Raw genomic sequence first — 18,784 nt, forward strand, 5'->3', positions numbered from 1 at the left:
CATAAAATATGAGATAAAATCCATGAAACACTACAGTACATCAGGTAAAATATTGCTGCTAAGTGCTTTAATATTAGTGTCACACTAGACACAGGAAATTAGATTTCCATACAGATTACATTATATGGTTGAAAATGCTGTCTCAATCAATTAATTAAGTTTATTAAGTTTTTTTCCCCTAAAAACATGATTAAACTTTGTTGTGTGGGCTTTGTAGTGCAAAATATATTTGTGAAAAAAAAAGTATAATGGGAAAGAAAAATAAAAAGAGAAACTGTAACTTAATTAATATGTTGATTTGGCTTTCTACGTCATTTGACTGCAATTTGATATTTTGCAAATACTTTGCCAACATTGTAGCTATAAGGCAACTAGTTTTAATATATAAAATTGCCTAACATTCCTGGTTTGGCCGAGTCCTTGCTACTAATCTAAGCCAATCTAAACATTAACATTACATAATTTGCTATGCTTCGTGATGTCGTGATGCAACCTTCTGTATGTCTTATGTTGCACTTATTTAAGAAAATGCTCTCGTCTCGTGATTTAGCGATTAGCCATCTCTTGCTACTGTAACTTTGGCCAGAGTTGCACTGTGCAGCGTAAACAGGTTTTCATAAACTTTCGCAAACAACACTTAAGTGGAAAAATGGTTAGCAATCCTAATAATACTGGTTTGTTTAACAAAGAAATTCAGTACCTACGCTTGCATTCAAAACCATCCTTTTTCGTGACATTAATATACAAATTAATGTCACATGGTACACACCATCCTGATTCATTTTGATCAAAAATCACTGATAAAAGGTCACCACTGACAAAACAAATCTGTGCGCTGGTTAAGTGAATGTCCCCAGTCTAACACTGGCCCTGCTTGGTGTAATACTGATATATCCTCTCAGTAGTAAGTCTTTTTTGGCTTGGCATACTGGGGACAAGGAGGTATGTAGAGACTTTTAAAACTGTTGTGCATTCACTCTGTCCAGTAGACTACTGTATTTGTGCATTGGTGTGTACAATACAGGAATGTGTTTGTTGCGCTTGCAGATTTAACATATATCCGGTAAATTGTGTGTCCGGACTTTTACTGCAGTATAAAATATATTTTGATGGTGATATGTTATACAGGAAAATCATTTAGTACACACTGGTATCAGTAGAGTTACACAATTATTGTTATAGTGACTCTAGTGGGTGAACACTCCACATTTCTTGTCTTTGATCAGTCCTTGTGAAGAGGAGTTGAGCTGATCTGAGTTGCATGTTGCATTGGGGAGCAGAGCTGAGTTGAGTTGGTTACGTTGCGTTGATTTGGGTTGATCCAGACTGATTAGAGTTGTGTGGAGTACTTGAATTGAGTTCATCTGAGCTAATTTGAGCTGTGTTGAGTTGTATTGAGTTGACCTGAACAAAGTTGATCTGTGTTGAGTTGATTTGACTTATCGTTCATGTGAGCTAAGATAATCTGTGTTAAGTTGGTTTGAGTTGAGCTGCGTTGAGTTCAGCTGTGTTGTTGGGATTAGCCGGTTTGATTACAGCTAATTTATTTGTCTTAAGCTAAATTGGTTTTAGTTAACCTGAACAGAGATGATTTGAGTTCAGATGAGCTTAAGATGAGTTGAGCGCTTTCAGCTGATTTGAGCTGAACTGAATCGAGTTGAATTCGTTGAGTTTACTTAAGTTAAGCTGATTAGATTTAGGCTCAAATGCGCTCCATTGATTTAAGTTGAATTGACCAAACTTGAGTTGTACTGATACTGATCTGTAATCAATCGATAAATAAATAAATAAATAAATAAATAAACAAACAAACAAATACATGGCCAGTCTCCTTGGCTCATAAAAATGGCTCTCAGTGTGACTCTTACTGAGGAGTTCACTTTCATAATGTCCCCCACATTATGAACTTTGGAACGTGAGGAAACAATGTTTGAATGGTAGCAAGGAGCACAAACTTGCACAACGTTCATCGAGAACATCACAAGATTAAAAGGACTGGATGAAAGACAGAAGAAGTGGAGATAAGAGAGAAGGCCAGCAATGGTGGTGCCAGCATTAAGGAAGGGTTCACATCACAGGACTGCAAGATTTCTTGTGCTTTTTAGCAGTGTGAAGAAGTATCACCAAATTAACTGTGGTCCAGCTGGTTGGAGACCTTTGAATTTCTTGCTCTTCTTTTTTCACTACATGTGCTCATGTTTCCTGGTTCAACACAAGGACTTTTTCTCTGGCTGGTAATTTTATCGCTCACAATTCTGTCATCCAATTGGCTGGTGTAGATCACCTCATCCATGCACTGCCAGTGCTGGTGACGGACATGACGCTGCAGCGCTTCTTGACGATCATGTTGATGTAGGCCTTCATGATCTTTGTGATCTCACCAACCTTCAGGCACACACAGGGACAAGCATATTAAATACTGGCTCTGCCACGGAACAGAGCTTAACGGCATGGACAGATTAAATACATAAAATTTTTTAGCAAAAAAGTCATTCCTACTTATAACACAATAATTTATTAATACGTTTAAATTATCTATCAGCTACGGCAAAACTATATACAGAACATGACAACTTTGTCCCCGGACTCACCCGAGGAGTTTCAAAAAACATCTCCCTCTCGTCAACGGTTATCTTGTAGGTGCTGGGCTGCGGCGCGCCAAAGAAGACAATATGCTCGTACTGAAAGGTCTCGAGTGGTTTGGGTTCTCCTCTCTTATACACAGACACATTTTCTGCACTCACTCCAAGCCACAGGTCATGAGGAAAACCTCCTTCTTTACACTGCACACACACACATTTAACATATAAATCTGTTAGAATCCCCAGTTTAATATCAATATAAACGATTAGATTGTGTTCATGTCTGCCCCGCCATGCGATCTAAAAGCACTAAATCCTTCTCTTCCCTCGAATATAGTGAGATACATAAACATGGCCTAGTGCTGTGTTACATTTTAATACAAATGTAACCAGTTTTCAATAGTTTGCTTTTGTTGTTGATTCTGCACACGATATTGAACCTCACCTCAACATCGAACAGTGTAGAGCCATATCCAGGCCACTCTTTGATGATGGTCATGTAGCTGAGCATAGCCTGGTGTTGAGGCATCCCCTGCAGGCGGTTCCATTTCTCCAGGACGCTGGTCAAAGTGGCCGACATCTCCTCCTTAACAAACATCTCCAGCATCTGCTCTTCCTCACGTTGCTTCTTTAGCGAGCCGGTTTTGAAGCTGCGTCTCAGCGTCCCATCCAGGAAGCTGGTCCTTCTCCTCTCGAGCGTGTGACCTCCTGGACCCAAGCCTGCGATTCCCACCCCACCAGACCCACCAACCTTGGTGGAGTGCAGGATGCGGGTGCGGAGGCGGGCCACGGGATACACGCTGCTCAGGCTCCATGGAGTGCGGGCCACGTCTCCGTGGATGTACTGCAGCCGAAGCGCGGCCAGATGCTGCAGCGTCTCCTCGGAGGCCGGGAAATGGCCACTGATCAGACTCTCATGGGCCTGAGGAGTAATTACAGGTGGGATTGTTAAAGATGGAAACCGAAGACAACTAACACAGTTGATGTTATGGCATGCTCACCTGTTCAAACATGAAGGCAAACTCTACTCCTTCTCTGGGCATGCTGTCCACATCGAGGAAGCAATAGAGTTTAAAATAAAGCCGCCAAGGGCCTTCCTCTTCCTCCTCCTCACTGCCTACCAATCTACAGGAGATGAAAAGTATGCAATAACGTCAAATAATCTTTCAAAGATTTGGATAAATATATACACATTTATATTCTATATTTTATTCTTATTCATTCATTATTCCGGAGCTAGTTCATTATTCATTCTATATTTTATTCTTCTTGAAACAGTGTATTTTCTGTGCACCTTTCAAACTTGGCTAGTATGTCTGCAACGATGATGCGGCTCTCGATAGCTCGGCTCTCCACCTTGTTGTGTTCGAACAGGGAGAATAAATTCCGACTGTTATCCATTGCCAGACCTCGAATCAGCTTCTCCACAACCTTTAAGCAAGCACAGATACAGATACCGGAGATGATTTAGATCTAACATGAGAAATGTGAAATGTGATAACATAATATTAGAGCGCTGTACCATTTTTTTCTCTCTTTCTCACCTCTCCTGCAGTGGTGTGGGAGTTTATGGAGATCTTGCACGATCCTCCTCCGTGGCAGTACACCGTGGTGGTCATCTCGCGTCTGGTCAGCAGGGCGGCGATCTCCTCCTGAGAGGGCACGAACTCCCTCGCTTTGGTCTTCTTCAGAGACTCGCTGATGAAGTGGGCGTACTTTTCGATCTCGGTGCCAGGATAACGCTCCCTCACCCTGTTGTATCAGGAATCAGGTCAGGACTGCTTTTAGTACCGTATTTAGAGCTTGATACAGTACATTAGGGATTGTTAAATTCGGGTTATGAGGTGTTGCAGTGTGAGGTATGTCTGACCTCTTGAGGTGGAAGCGCAGGTAGCGCAGGATGGCGCGGCTCGGCAGAAACGTACAGCTCATGCACGTGAGCAGGTGCCAGTGCGCGCGGTTTCCAGGACTGTTGGGCTGAGGTACATGATTGGTCTGTTTGATCAGCTGACAGTAGACCTCGTCTCGAAGCGGCTTCAGGTCGTGACAGGTCTGCAGGATGCCCTGGATGATGGCCACCGGGTCCGAGACGATCTCCATCTCCTGCAGAGAGTTGAAAATCTTCACCGCCTCGTCCTGGAGGCTGCCGTAGCCCTTCCCCTTTTGCACTGAAGATTGGAGAAAATGATGTCAAAAAGATAAATTCATAGAGAGAAGCTGATGACTATTCATGCATGCATTAAGCACTTACAGTTATCACTGATCTCTCCGTAGTGTAAGGGCAGCAGGGGCGAGTGCAGGGGATGCTGAGTATAGCGTAGGATAGGGTTTCGGCGATACATCTGTTCCACCGCCTCCGAATTCACACTGTTCTCCTACACGGGAAGTCAAATAAAAAAATTTGAAATGAAGAAATGCTGGAATAAAATTTAGTTTCTCCAAGTCAAAGTCAATCTTTCATAATTCATGAATTTAGTTTGCACCTATATGATGAAAATGTATCCCAGAATCTACCTTAATGTCTCGGATGAGCTGCTGCGTCGGCGTCTCAATTGGTGCCTTGTTCTCGATGACGCCCTGAATAGCCGAAACCCATCTCATGGCCTCATTCAGCATCTTGGTGTAGAGCCGGTAGGAATGTTTCCTCCCGTGAACCACGATGTTCCAGTAACCTAGAATTTACCTGTTATTAAAAGCACATCTTCCATCCTGCTTAACGCTACATTCAGGGTCATATCGGTTTATTACCTGTCTCTTTGAACACCTTCTCGTCAGGCTGAACGACAGAGCAGAGGCTGTTCAGCACCAGCGTGCCCATCTTGGATGTGCTTCGCTCGGCCGATTTGTAGTAATCCAAGGAGTTGTTGGTCAGAATGAACCAGCGCTTCTTCAGTTTCAGTGCACTGCTCTTGGCTCCTGTTTTCACCTCTTTATGCAGCCAGCCTGGTTTACAAAAAAAGCCCTTTCGTTTCACTTTGCCTGCTACCTGTCTTTTTGCTCAAACAAAGTGCTGTTACCTCGGTATCAAAGGCATATTTGGATATAGGACTGACCTCTAACCAAGAACTCCTGGCCGTCAACCTTGGTGTCTCCTTTGGGCTTCTGCAGGAGGCTTATCCAGTGGTGCATCTCCTCCGGCAGCTCCGTGTTACAGTGGATCACTCGATTCGCCGTGATGATCACAAACGAGTTTGGTCTGTCAGGTAGAAACACAGATTTAACATGCAGACAGCGCTACGTTTAGACTTCCTGTTAGAGAAAATTAATTAACACGCTTGTCCAATATGTCGAATTGAGATCTATCAAGATACTCACCGGTCCGGATTGTCAGATGCACACACAGAGTCGATCAATCCGACATCCAGAGTGCCCTGAGACAAAAAGGGAGAGAAAAATAGTCCAGGAGATTTTGATTTTCGACTTTCCAGGAGGTTGATTTTCAAATCTCAGTCTATGTTAAATATTCTGAAGATGATCATGATCAAAAATGCAAATCTATGGTAAATGTTATTGTAACCAATGGTTCTCTAGCCTCATCTTGAACATTTGTTTGCCATGCTCTATCACACCCACTTCAATTTAGAAAAGGTTAAGGGCAAAAAATTAGTTGATTAGTTAATTAGTGTGGTGGGAGCTGTGAGAATTCTAAAATGTGCAGGACAGGGGCTCCTTCAGAACCAGGGCTGAAAACGATTCTGTTTTACTATATGTGTTAGACTACACAGAGCAATATTTTGTAAAAACTACATACCACGGCGTTTTTAGGGTTTGCCTGCTCATGGGACATCTCCAGTAGCTGCTCTGGGGTGGCCGTGTGGACCCGACTCAGCACTGTAAACCAACCACTGAGACATACACACACAGTGATAAAAATAAGCATTACTCTTGTCTGCGTATGACCACAGATTATCTGCTGAAATAATTTACAGTTTATGTATTATATTTCATCCCTCAGAACTCAAGCAGCACAGTCAATTGGTCAATTACTCCTTTTTCACCAGAAAAAGAGCCGGTGCCCAACTTCAAATCAGTTCTTTGTTTTCAGACAGCTAAAGCACCGGCCCTCAGACAGAAAAAAAACGGTTCCATAGTGGCACCAACACTTTGCTGGGCTAGAACAAAGACCCGTTTACGTCAGGGGCTAGGGGTATGATTAGCAATACCAACTAAAAGTTTGTGACTGCTATGTTTTAACAAATAGACTCAATATGCAATATGTGCTCAAATGCTTTCTAGGAATAATAAAGTCAGGAGAGCTGCTCACAAAGCCATGTTGAAGTTCGCCACTGTTGTTGAGCTTGCCGCTAGCATTTTTGCCCTTAAGCATTTTTTTTTTTTACCACTAGCATTGCCGCTAGCATTGCCTCTAGCATTGCTGCATTGCTGGATACAGTGACGTAATGAATTGACTCTCTAGCACATGGAAAAACAAAGCCAGTTCTTGGTTTACTATTGAATTGGCTTTGAACCAGACATGACCTACAGTAGCACCTGGTTCACTTTGGTTAAAAAGGGGCTAATGACCCATCAACATTTGTTAACAGGGCAGGCTTCATCCAACAAACTGTGCAAAAGGTAGAGCCAAAGTTACCATTACTTAAAATGTGTAAATTTTACCGTGACCGGAACATGGGGATGATGAAATCAAACATAAATACACCTGATCATACTGTATGTATTTGTGCTATTTCTTTTCTTCTCTGTCACCTATTTGTGAATTCCTTGCTCACTCATGTCTTTATGATTTATGAAAAACTCATGATTTAAAAAAAATAATGTCACTCTATATTGCGCAATAGTAATGGGAAGTTTGAATCATTTTAGTGACTCAGTTCTTTGAATCTCGTTCATCAAAATGAACAAATCTTTTTTTCGAGTCTTTTAGTTAATTTCGTTCCTTTGATAAGAAATAAAATAAAATGTTGCATTTTCAATAAAAGGACTCCCAATACGCCTACATACACAAATTTTTGCTATAGTTTCAGTAATGAAAATATTACAATGCAGCTAAGGACATATTATAATAAACAGAATGAGTCGCTCCCCTCTTCGTTCGTTCTTTTAAATCTATTGCACCGCATAACGTCTATGGGAGTCACGTGACGAAAGAACGAACGACTCGCAGTAGAGTCATTGAGAAAGAATCGCTCAATTCTGTTTCCTGTATATAACCTACGGAGGTTTTGCAATGCTTTGTGCATGCGCGCCCAGTAGAATATGAACGAATCACTCTCCGAGACGACTCGTTTTCTGAGTCATGTTAAAGATTTGTTTAAAAAGAACAAATCGTTCACGAACGACCCATCACTATTGCGCAACCCTATCCCCTAAATATACTGAATAAATGATGATGAAATTATGCTATTTGGTATCATATTACCTTTGTTTCTGATGTGAAACCCATTATAGAGAGAGTGAGATGGATCACAAGGCTACCTGGCGTCTTCCGGTGACTCTGCAAACACCTGGTATGTTCGTTCATCTGTAATGATGTTCAGTGCGTTCTCCTTCTCGTGGTTGTCTACTATCTCCCTGAACAGGACACCAGAAGACACCATGTTACAAAGCGTATACTGTACTTACACAAGATAAAAAAAAAATAGCAATGAAGATCAAATGAAGACAAAATGGACCTTGGTAAAATGTCTTAGGCCAAACCGAAATATAAAATGATTAAGAACTTTTACAGCAAAGTGGATTTCTATTTCTTGACACCAACTGCCAAAATACTTATCATAAAAAAAGGACTCTTACAAAGAAAAGAGTGTATTTTCTAAACACCCCAAGGACCATTTCAACGAACGAGGTGCCAATAATTTCGAGTGTGTTTCCTCGTGTCTTACTTGGCTAAGCGGATGTCAATGGTGCCCTTGAGCTTCTCCTCGCTGTCGTTCTCGAAGTACATGAGCTTAGAGTCACGCAGCACAAACCAGCGCATCTTCCAGTTCCTGCGTGACAGCGTGGACAGTCCACCACCTTTCTTATACAGCCAGCCCGACTTCAGAGACTCCTGTTTGGAACGGAACCACATAAACGTCTCGTCCTTCAGCACGCACCAACGCCTCCGCCATGGGATCATCAGACCCGCTACACAAACAGGGAGAAAGTAAAAGTATTTACTAACAAGCTCTAAAGGTCTGACTACACAATATTGTCCTACACAGTGTCTCACCTTTCATGTAGAGGTAGCTGTGGAAGTATGGAGGCCCGTTACCGTTCAGGACGTTGCCTTTACCATTCGACAGCTCTTCATCGGTGTCAGCGAGACCATCATGCTCTTCATCACTCTCCTGATACTGAGAGAGAGAGCGAGAGAGAGAAGGAGATACTTTCAAGTGGGTATAAAAGTCTGGAGTGTTAACTTTCTGTACTTTAAAAATCATGATAATTTCAATCAATCAACCAATCAGTCAATCAGTTATTCGATAAATTAATTTAATTAATGAATATTTTATTTACATAACATCTTTGATACATTAAACCTATGCTCAAATACTTAAGAGAACTATTAGAGGAAAGCTTTTATTTCTTTTTTATTTACAAAAAAATCACATAAATAAATGAATTGATACATAAAAAATTGGGTAAATAAAATATTATTAATGAAATTAAATATTCAAAAAGAAATATTATACAAATAAATAAAAAAAAGAAAAAAGAAAGAAAGAAGCTAATGCTTTTTCTCATCCATTTTCTGAAATAATACTAAATAGTTTTTAAAAAATCTTGAATTTGCTTTAATCTATAGATTATGTCTGAAGCTGTTTTATTTTATCCTTTCTGTGGATATTTTTACAGTATGTATGCATGTATAGATGTGTGTGTGTGTTTGTGTGTTGTACCGAGTCTGAGCTGCGGTTGTATGACTCCTGGCTGGCGTTGGTGCAGGTGGACTTGCGTGCATGCTCCGGGTCGTTTGCAGCATTGCTGCCCTGACCGTCCTCCAGCTCGTCCTGGTCGTAATCGGACTCCGTGTCCAGCGGAAGGTGGTAAATTGGCTCCTCGGTGTCGGTCAGCCTGCTGCCTCGATCTGCTGCCTCACTTTCTGCCTCGTCTGCCTTTTTCTCCTCTTTCTCAGGCTCTACAGGCTTGGGCTCTTCCTTCGCCTCCTCCGGTTTGGAGACTTTCTTGTACACGTCTGTGGTCTCTCCTGGGAGTGGAGGAGGAGGCGGAGGAGGTGGGGGAGGAGGTGGAGGAGGCAGGGGAGGAGGAGGCGGAGGAGGTGTGGGCACGCTTGGAGCAGCAACAGGTGAAGAAGATGGCGGCATGTCCTCCGCAAAGGCAGGTGGAGGTGGAGGCTGCACGGCTAAGATCTCCTGATCAGGAGGCCCCTCAGCAGCAGGAGGGAAATCAGGCAGCGAGACTCGACCCTCTGGCACACTGGAACCGGCAGCCGCGAGGGGCAAAGCCGGCGCCGCAGGAACCGCCTTTTCGGGTTTGATACCAGCAAAGCTCTGCAGGTCAAGCGACTGAGTGGCGACGCGAGACGCCTGCTTTTTGAGACGCAGCGCCTCAGCGTGACGGCGTAGCCTCAGCTCTTGCCGTGAGCTCTCGCACAGCTGCGACACGCCGTCCTCCCTCTGCTTCTGTAGCCGCTCAATCTCCCGCTCCAGCCTCAGGATCTCCTCCATCTGACGGCTCTGCTCATCAACAGGAAGCTGCGGAGAAACAGAGCGAAGGAGTGACAGGAATCGAGTCTCTCCTGTAACTGTCAGTAAGATTACAACTTAGTGTGTATAAACTCACCTGAGCGCCTCCCGCTGCTTCATCCTGTTCTCCTTTCACCTGTGCCATGTCTTCCTCTTTCTTTTTCTCCTCTTCCTCTTTCTTCCTCCTCTCCTCCTCCTCTCTCTTCTTCTTCTCCTCTCGGAGTTTGCGACACCTGCTCCGTGCCACCTGCCCGCGCCGGCACTTCTGCAGCATGAGCGCGGCCGAGCGTTTGCGCACGAACCGTCGCTGGTAGAAATGTGCGCGGTAGTTCTTCTGGATGGTCACGATGCTGGACAGAGCTCTTTTAAAGTGCTTCCTGGAATAAAAGACCATGTGTTAGTGGTTTAATCCTAAAGTTATACAACCAGGCAGGGAGGAGTAAATAAATAAATATTTTATTTATAAAACATTTCAAATACATTAAACCTATGCTAAAATGATTAATAAAACATAATGACACAATGTTTATTTACGTTCTTCTAAGGTGTGCATTTGTTGGACATACAGTACAAATTAACATCATTACAAATACTTCATAAAATAGACAGAAAATATTGTGTAGTAATTTTTTTTACACATACACACAAATTCCCATATGCAAACAAATTTCTAATTATGAAAAAAAGTTTTTAAAAAGTTTATGCTTTTTATATGTACATATTGACCTTTAATATTAAGAATGATCAAAATAATTTTATGCAACAATTAAAAAATATTTATTTTAAGATATTTTAGAATATTTTAAAAATTTTGTATTCATACAAAAGTGAATCAAATCATCTTAGGGTAAAGTGTGCGCTTGTTAATAAAATAAAATAAAATAAATACATAAATAAATAATAATGGTACATATTATTATTAAAAATAACATTATTAATAATATTATTATTATTATTATTATTATTATTATTATTAATAATGATAATAATTATTATTATTATTATAATTATTATTATTAATCTGGGATGCTATAATTTTATATCCTAAGCAAAGATTTATAAAACCATATATAAACATACCCATTTATCAAATAACAAATATAATCATATTATAATAATACAGTATAACAAATTATACTAATATACATAATAAATAGTAAATATTATTCTCAGATACTTGTCAGCTTTTAAATCCATACACACACACACACACACAGTGTTACCTTGCTATGTAAGCGAGCAGGTACGCTCGTATGATGAGCCCAGCTTTACGGCGCACCTCGTCTCGCTCTTTCTCCAGCCTCTGCTCCAGACACTCTTTCATAAACACCTGTGAGAAAGAGAACAAAGCCTATGAACAAAGACATCAGACATAACTGACAAACAACAAAGAAGAAGAAGACATGATCTCACCTTGGTCTTCCCGAGCTGCCAGTCTTTCTTAGTGTGGTCATATTTGGTGAGCAGATCAGTGCACCTTTTTTTCTCATCTCCATCAGCTGCTGTCGCTTTTCCTCCTTCCTTAATAATAATCTTATACCTTTACATAGACAATAATAAAACAAGGGGTGAGTAAACCGTTCGGAGAGTGAAAACTGGTGCCATCTCTGTGTTGTTGTTGTTGTTGTTGTTGTTGTTTTTTTTACTAAGCCTTTACCTGCTTAAGAAGTCTTTAAAAGTGCGTCTGACGGGAAACCCTGCTCGTCGGATCTTTACCGTCTCCAGCATGCCGGAGTAACGCAGCTGATTCAGGACCACCTCCGGGTCGAACCTGTTGGGTGTCTAGAGAGATTATAAATAAATAAATAAATAAATAAATAAAATTCAGATGAGGAGGAGGATAGTAACTTGTGGTTGTATAATGATTAAACACAACTCCTTAGAGAACACTGATCACTTTATAATTCATACTAAGACACTCATGTTTCTTAAATCTGATTCTGAGTGATGAATACTTTTAATTCGTCGACTGTATGATTCAACTCACTTTCTCACTGCATCAATATAATTGATGCCTGATTCAGTAGAAAAAATACAGCAACAAATAAATCAAGCCTTTTGGGGGGGAAAAGTAGAACTGTGAATGTAATGTAAATAATTTGCCAGGAATAATACACAATTTTGATTGAGAAGAGGAAGAATATTCAATTATTTGTCACATGTACTATACAGCACTGAAATGTCTTCTTCGCATATCCCAATTAGGAAACTGGGGTCAGAGCGCAGGGTCAGTCAGCTTATAGCCCCCCTGGAGCATTAAGGGCCTTGCTCAAGGGCTCAACAGTGGCAACTTGGCGATGCTAGGGCTCGAACACCCGACCTTCCGATCAGTAACCCAGTAACCCACAGCCTTAACCAACTGAGCCACTGCCCACTGCCCCAGGGGATTGGACTCTCCTCCAAAATAAAAAACAACCAAGGGGCAACCTCTGATTCTGAGAAATGAGTGACAAAATGTGCAGTTCCTCAAATGAGAGGCTCTGGAATTGAGTCAATTATGCATAATTAGGGGTAACACCAATATGAATGACAGCTACACAGAACGACGTGTAGGGTATAGATGATGGAGTTCAATCAAAGGCAAAGTAACGTTAGCATATAAATTACCGTTAGCCACCTACAATAAGTATTTTAGCTAAGCTTGCTAGTTTGTGGCTAGTGTGAGTTACGTAGCCTGCTCGGTTACATAGCAAGGTAACACTTACTAACGAATGACACATCATACTATTTATCAGTTTATTATTACATGTAATGTTTTGGAACATTTTGGAAACAAGTTAATGTAACTGCTGATACAATTGGTTATAACAGGTATAAACTGATGGGTTTTTTTTCACCACCCTGTCTTTTTTCATTCTCTCGAGGTTATCGCTTGTCAAGTTGCAGAGATATTTATCTGTCGGCTTTGCCTCTGACTAAAAACACTCACACTTGGGACTCCTTTCATAAATGCTAAATAGACAAATAAAGAGGCCAGTGCAGTAGTTGTTGCTACAGAATCCTGAGGATCCTATTAATGTAAACCTGTGATTTGTGTCACTGTCAGTGATGCTGTTAAAAAATCCAAAGTGGTCAAGGTTAGCCCTAAATGATGTCCCATATCTGACCTTATCCATGTTGGGTTTGATGCAGCGCACGAAGAAGGGGTTGGACACACTGAGAGTGGCCATTAAGGAGTGCAGAGAGTCCTGTGTGACGAGAGAGAGGATCAATCAGATAAAATACACATTCTGACAAGAACAAGATCCAGTGATCATTTTTATATTTATCTGGATCATGTTTTCTTAACGGATTTGAAATACGATTTGATTTGATAAAATTGGAGAAAAAAGTTCATGTTTTTCTCTCGGAGTTTGGTGAAGAACGTGGCAGGAGCACTCACTCTAAACTGGGAGCTCACAGTGGGTTTCCTGCGGGCGGTGCCCATCTTCAGGGTCTCTTCATTGTTCCTGCTGCCCACTTGCTCAAACAAGTCGTAGATAAAGTCCAGCCTTGGTCACACACACACACACAAATCATACAATATATAAATGTGCACTAGGCAATGATTGTGACCTGTATAAGTTGCGTATACTGTAAGGAACTTTAATGCTTGGGTGTGTTTAAAAATGTCAAACCTGCTGTCCTTTAGCATGTTCAAGATATCGTCTCTAAATGTATCTCTGTTCTTCTCCAAGATGCCTCGGACATCATACAAGACCTGGAAACAGGATGCAAATAAAAGAATAGAAGGACGAAATACATAATGAGGAAGCGTACAATTAAAAAAATACTTCAGTTGTTAATAAATGTGCAGACAGAGATGAACCAAGAGAGAGAGAGAGAGAGAGAGAAAGGGAGATCAAGAGCCCACCTCTCCAGCGTAGTGCTTAATGCCAAACTGATGATCCGCAAGTCGAGGCTTCACGTAGTATGGGTTCGTCTGAAGATACGAAACAACAAACATTAAACACATCCATCTGTTTTGGCCACCATCTGAAGATATCTACATAATGTGTTTGTGTGAGAGAGACCCACCGAGTGTCGGCTATGCAGTTTCTCCAGCAGAGTGAAATCTGTGCCTTTAGGGAAGCGGCTCTCCTCATTAACCAATGCCAACATGCCCAGTTTCTACAAACACACACTCATTAATCTTTACACACACACGCAGCCTCTCAATTTACAAAGGGTTTATAGAAATGAACTTTCCATCAGTATTCACAGCAAATAAGTGTGATTTTATTACAGACTGATTACTTTTTCAATCAGATCCAGGCATTCTGCGTTGTCCATCCAGTCTATGGCTTCCCAGCGAATTCCCTCCCTGCACGCACACACACACACACACACACACAAAGGGGTTACAGTAAGTGCTGCCATGTTCCCATAATTTTAGATATGTACAATTGATTCCAAAGTATTGGCACCCCTTAAGAAAACAGTCTGATATACTGTTAAATAAACTAAAATTTCCTGTTCTCAAGCTAAAAAGATTTACATAATTGTTTTTAAAAAATCTAAAATTATATCTATGAATCCAGATCCATGTTCCCCTGGAATATAAATACAAAGTCACATTTTACACGATTAAAATCTCTTTATACATCACATACAGTCACCTTGAGGAAAACCCAATAAACAATACAAAGAAAGGGATGTGTTTGTGTTTTTTATTCTTTAATTAATAAACAAAGTGTAACTATTGGTATAAGAGAAATGAAACAAACTTCTGTGTGTGAACGCACATATGTGTGAAGTCAGCGCATACCAGTATGCACGTGTTAAAATCTTCACCTGTTATACTCAAGTTGCTCCAGAGAGAAGATGTGTTTGTTAAAATACTCCTGCAGCTTCTCATTAGCGTAGTTGATGTTGAACTGCTCGAAGCGATTCACCTGCAGAAGGAACCAACAAGATTTGCCTAAACATGAGTGTGTGAAATTCCACCTGTGTGTATTCTAACCGTGTGGATCACTGTTTGTGTGTGTGACTGTAGTAAATCACTGCTAAAAGAGACATGTTTGCATGTGTGTGTGTGTGTGTGTGTGTGTGTGTGTACATCTGTTCACCTCGAAATTCTCAAAGCCGAAGATATCGAGTATGCCGATGGATTTGAAGTTGTCTCGGCCGTTGATCTTCCGGTTGATGCGCATGATCATCCAGGAGAAGCACTGAGAGTACAGTGCCATGGCAACCGAGTCTCGCGAATCTATTGCCTAAATAAAGTGAAAAAAGTGTGTTTTTACAAAGGTTGTTTTTACAGATATATAGATAGGCATGATTTTCAGAGTTGGAAGAATGAAAATACATAGGCACAATTTTTTTACTTGGTCCTCCATTTACATTTGGACTTGAGTAAAAGCACAGAAGTACTTACCTTTAAATTTACTTATCATGAGTACTAAGCTTGTAATAGCTAACTGTAGCCTTAAAGTCATAGTTAAAGGGTTTCTCTCTCTCTCGCCCTCTCTCTCGTTCCAGTCTGTGAACATGCGGTTTTCATTACCATCTGCGACCATCTCCACTTCTGATTTCAAACACCTGCTACATGATTAAGCATTTCATGCAAGGAAGGCAAATCATGCAATTATGCCTTATAGTCAGAAGGTGGCTTCAAGTACCACACACCACCCTGGCAATGCAGTAATGTAGTGAAGGAGAAAGTACAGATATTGTGTCGTAGGAAGTATGTACTAGCAGTACTACTCAAGTAAAGTTCAGATACGTAAATATGTACTTAAGGAGCATAAAGAAGTAAATGTGCTTAGTTACGTCCCACCTCTAAAAACAATTTTAAAAAAGGGAAGTAAAAAAAACATGCTAAAAACATGACTAAACAAATATATTCGAAAATAGCTAACACGCAAAACTGCCGAGTTAATATATTTTACAAGTTAATATATTTCTTTAAATACAGGTGAATACCAACAGTATGAAAAAATTACAATATGATAATGTTATCATATCTAATAGTCAGGTATAGGAGTTAACTAAGTACATTTACGTTATTACTGTACTTAAGTACATACTTCACATATCTGTTCTTTACTTGATTAGTTTTATTAGTGGATCCTTTTTTTACTTCTACTCTCCTCAAAAGCACAGAAGGTATCTATAACTTTATTTAATTGCATTTCTCCGTTGCGTTCCGTTAACTAGGATCAGTCATGTATAGTATTTGAAGAGCTAATTTCGCCACCTGCTAACTATTATGCGTAACTGCGTGATTTGCCTTTCCTTCGAGGCGCGTCTAATAACGTAACAGTTATTTAAAATCAGAAGCAGAGCAAGTTGACAGCGATGAAAACAAGAAGGTTAATAATCAGGAATTAGAGAGAGAGAGAGAGAGATTTTTTTCCTAAGAAAAAGGCTACTGTGAGCTATTAAGCAGTACACTTACAGTAAAATTTAAAGGTGAGTACTTTTACTTAGATACACAAGTAAATGGATTACTTCTACTTTTACTTGAGTCATATTTGCCCCAGGCCCTGGGGAATCTCTCTACTTTTACTCAAGAACAGGATTTGTGTACTTTGCCCACCTTTGCTGCTCTGTATACAATATACCTAGGGGTTACATTTTTTCCCGATCATTTATTCCATGATAATAAATGATATCGATAAACAAGAACACTGCATAGTTTTTTACTGACCCTGATAGCTGACCATTTGTACAAACCAATGCCAAGTTTAAAATCTGCTTCTTTCTAAGTGTGTTTGTGAATTTTGGGTTGAATGTGTGTCACCTGCTCTATAGTAAGCGGGGAGCAGATCTCTTCCCCTCTCAGGATCATGGAGCGCTGAGTCAACACCTCAGACAACTGGAAGGAGTCCAGCCCCAGAAGCTCACTGACGTTAGTGACCACTGCAGAGAGAAACACAATGATGATGATGATGACTTTTAGAACTGTTAAGAGAGTCAATCCCTTCCATTTTTAGTTTATGTGACAATAAAACCATTGGAATAATAATAATATCGTAAAAAAGAAAAGAGGTCTTTGCTAGTTTAAAGCCTTTACTGCATGCATCAGATGTCGCAGTGTAAAGAGGACGGAGGTACTTTTTCGTACCCTGCTTGGTGGTGATCTGAGCGCCCCCTGCTGTCATGAACTCGATGTTGCCCAGCTGCAGGACTCCAGACAGCAGCTTGAACATGTCTCTGATCTCCTCCTCACTAAACTCCAGGACCTTCAGCGCTTCCTAAAACCAGAGCGACAGGGATCAGCGGCAGGATATGTGTGCGCGTGTGTGTGTATGGGGGGGGAGTGATGTATAACTTGGAAATATGGATATCTAATATTAAACATAAACTGAAGTGCATCTTTACAGACCTTTAACAAATACTTGTTTATACTCATAATTACAATTTGATACCTTTATTTCTGACAGTGCGGCAATAATCTGCAATAACACTAAAATTATTTTTGTATATTCTATCAATCTGGCAACCTCATCCAAGTAGACATTATATTGCTGCTGATGTCGCAACTTCTAAAAGGCTGAACAAAATGTAGTAGATCTTTAGTTAGTCAGTCAGCTGTCTCACCATGACACTGTCGTAGAGCTTCTTATCATCCAGACTGCGGTCCTTTACGCAGCCAGACTGACTCAGGTAATGAAACAACTCAGGAGGTTCAGCCAGGAAATACGTCTCTAAAAAACAAAACAAAAAAAAAAAAAACAGGACTATAAGACCAAGATTTGTACTGTATGTGCATGCAATGAAAAAAAACCATAAATCATTATTTAGGGAAATACAATATGTGGAAAGATGTGGTGTGATATAAAGAGGCAGTTTTTATTCTGCACTACTGTGCAGAATTACTGTACAAAGTAATTACACATGAAATAAACAAGGAAATTCAAATATGTTTGCTCTGTCCCAGAGACCCTAATGTTAATGAGTTCTTCTGTTAACTCGACTGAACCGTCTGTACACTGTGTGTGTATTTTTGTGTTGCTCCACCTTTCTGCCCTTTATCGGCACCAGCCAGCAGAGCGTAGAAGATGTGATAGTTCCTCTCTCCGGGGTTCTGTCTCACCACACGGTTCTGGAACAGACACAAGCTCAGATCCTCATATATATATACGTACCTCAACAGCGGGATTTAGTGGTCACTTGCACCTTCTCAGGGACAAGCGAAAGGTTTCTCGTGTTACCTTTTCAAGGAGATCTTAAGCAGGAAAGTTAAGTAAAAATCTGATCGTTTGGTACAACGGTGTAATTAAGAGCTCCGAGCCACCTTGTATGAAAATGTCTTATTGTATCTAAGAGTGTACTGTACTGTCCCAGTTTGATTCCCATTATTAATATATCGTGTATATGTTATACAGGTAAGTAGTGAACTGATGAGAAGGATACAGTCGACGATGCAGCCTCCTTGGATGTTGCCGCTCTGACTGAAATGAAGCTGAATGAACTTCCCGAAGCGACTGGAGTTGTTGTTGTAAACCGTTTTGGCGTTTCCGAACGCCTCCATAATCGGACTGTTGAAAAGAGAGAGCAGAATAGTTATTTTTCAGATTTTTTAATCACTTCATGTATATTCTCCTTGTATAGCACAACTGTATCTAT

The 18,784-nt window shown here is 40.6% G+C and overlaps 1 protein-coding gene across 1 annotated transcript in view; it reads right to left on the reverse strand.

Annotated features, from left to right (window-relative positions):
• Positions 1 to 254: 254 nt before the first annotated feature.
• Positions 255 to 18,784, reverse strand: part of myo10l1 (myosin X, like 1) — a 39,864-nt gene continuing 21,334 nt past the window's right edge. Inside the window, exons 6-40 of the mRNA XM_053497619.1 lie at positions 18,572 to 18,696; positions 18,370 to 18,383; positions 18,176 to 18,260; positions 17,756 to 17,862; positions 17,280 to 17,409; positions 16,956 to 17,074; positions 15,280 to 15,426; positions 15,005 to 15,105; positions 14,468 to 14,534; positions 14,249 to 14,341; positions 14,085 to 14,153; positions 13,849 to 13,931; positions 13,614 to 13,722; positions 13,339 to 13,419; positions 11,889 to 12,013; positions 11,645 to 11,771; positions 11,455 to 11,561; positions 10,329 to 10,608; positions 9,425 to 10,240; positions 8,755 to 8,878; positions 8,426 to 8,669; positions 8,019 to 8,114; positions 6,334 to 6,427; positions 5,898 to 5,953; positions 5,636 to 5,778; positions 5,331 to 5,525; positions 5,097 to 5,254; positions 4,834 to 4,957; positions 4,453 to 4,750; positions 4,127 to 4,334; positions 3,877 to 4,013; positions 3,584 to 3,707; positions 3,028 to 3,504; positions 2,592 to 2,783; positions 255 to 2,385 (exon numbers count right to left, since the gene is read on the reverse strand). Of these exons, the coding sequence (XP_053353594.1) occupies positions 2,281 to 2,385; positions 2,592 to 2,783; positions 3,028 to 3,504; positions 3,584 to 3,707; positions 3,877 to 4,013; positions 4,127 to 4,334; positions 4,453 to 4,750; positions 4,834 to 4,957; positions 5,097 to 5,254; positions 5,331 to 5,525; positions 5,636 to 5,778; positions 5,898 to 5,953; positions 6,334 to 6,427; positions 8,019 to 8,114; positions 8,426 to 8,669; positions 8,755 to 8,878; positions 9,425 to 10,240; positions 10,329 to 10,608; positions 11,455 to 11,561; positions 11,645 to 11,771; positions 11,889 to 12,013; positions 13,339 to 13,419; positions 13,614 to 13,722; positions 13,849 to 13,931; positions 14,085 to 14,153; positions 14,249 to 14,341; positions 14,468 to 14,534; positions 15,005 to 15,105; positions 15,280 to 15,426; positions 16,956 to 17,074; positions 17,280 to 17,409; positions 17,756 to 17,862; positions 18,176 to 18,260; positions 18,370 to 18,383; positions 18,572 to 18,696 (5,560 nt within the window). The 3' untranslated portion in view covers positions 255 to 2,280. The remainder of the gene's footprint in view (positions 2,386 to 2,591; positions 2,784 to 3,027; positions 3,505 to 3,583; positions 3,708 to 3,876; positions 4,014 to 4,126; positions 4,335 to 4,452; positions 4,751 to 4,833; positions 4,958 to 5,096; positions 5,255 to 5,330; positions 5,526 to 5,635; positions 5,779 to 5,897; positions 5,954 to 6,333; positions 6,428 to 8,018; positions 8,115 to 8,425; positions 8,670 to 8,754; positions 8,879 to 9,424; positions 10,241 to 10,328; positions 10,609 to 11,454; positions 11,562 to 11,644; positions 11,772 to 11,888; positions 12,014 to 13,338; positions 13,420 to 13,613; positions 13,723 to 13,848; positions 13,932 to 14,084; positions 14,154 to 14,248; positions 14,342 to 14,467; positions 14,535 to 15,004; positions 15,106 to 15,279; positions 15,427 to 16,955; positions 17,075 to 17,279; positions 17,410 to 17,755; positions 17,863 to 18,175; positions 18,261 to 18,369; positions 18,384 to 18,571; positions 18,697 to 18,784) is intronic.

This window comes from Clarias gariepinus, chromosome 6, assembly GCF_024256425.1.
Source record: "Clarias gariepinus isolate MV-2021 ecotype Netherlands chromosome 6, CGAR_prim_01v2, whole genome shotgun sequence".
Lineage (NCBI taxonomy): Eukaryota > Metazoa > Chordata > Actinopteri > Siluriformes > Clariidae > Clarias > Clarias gariepinus.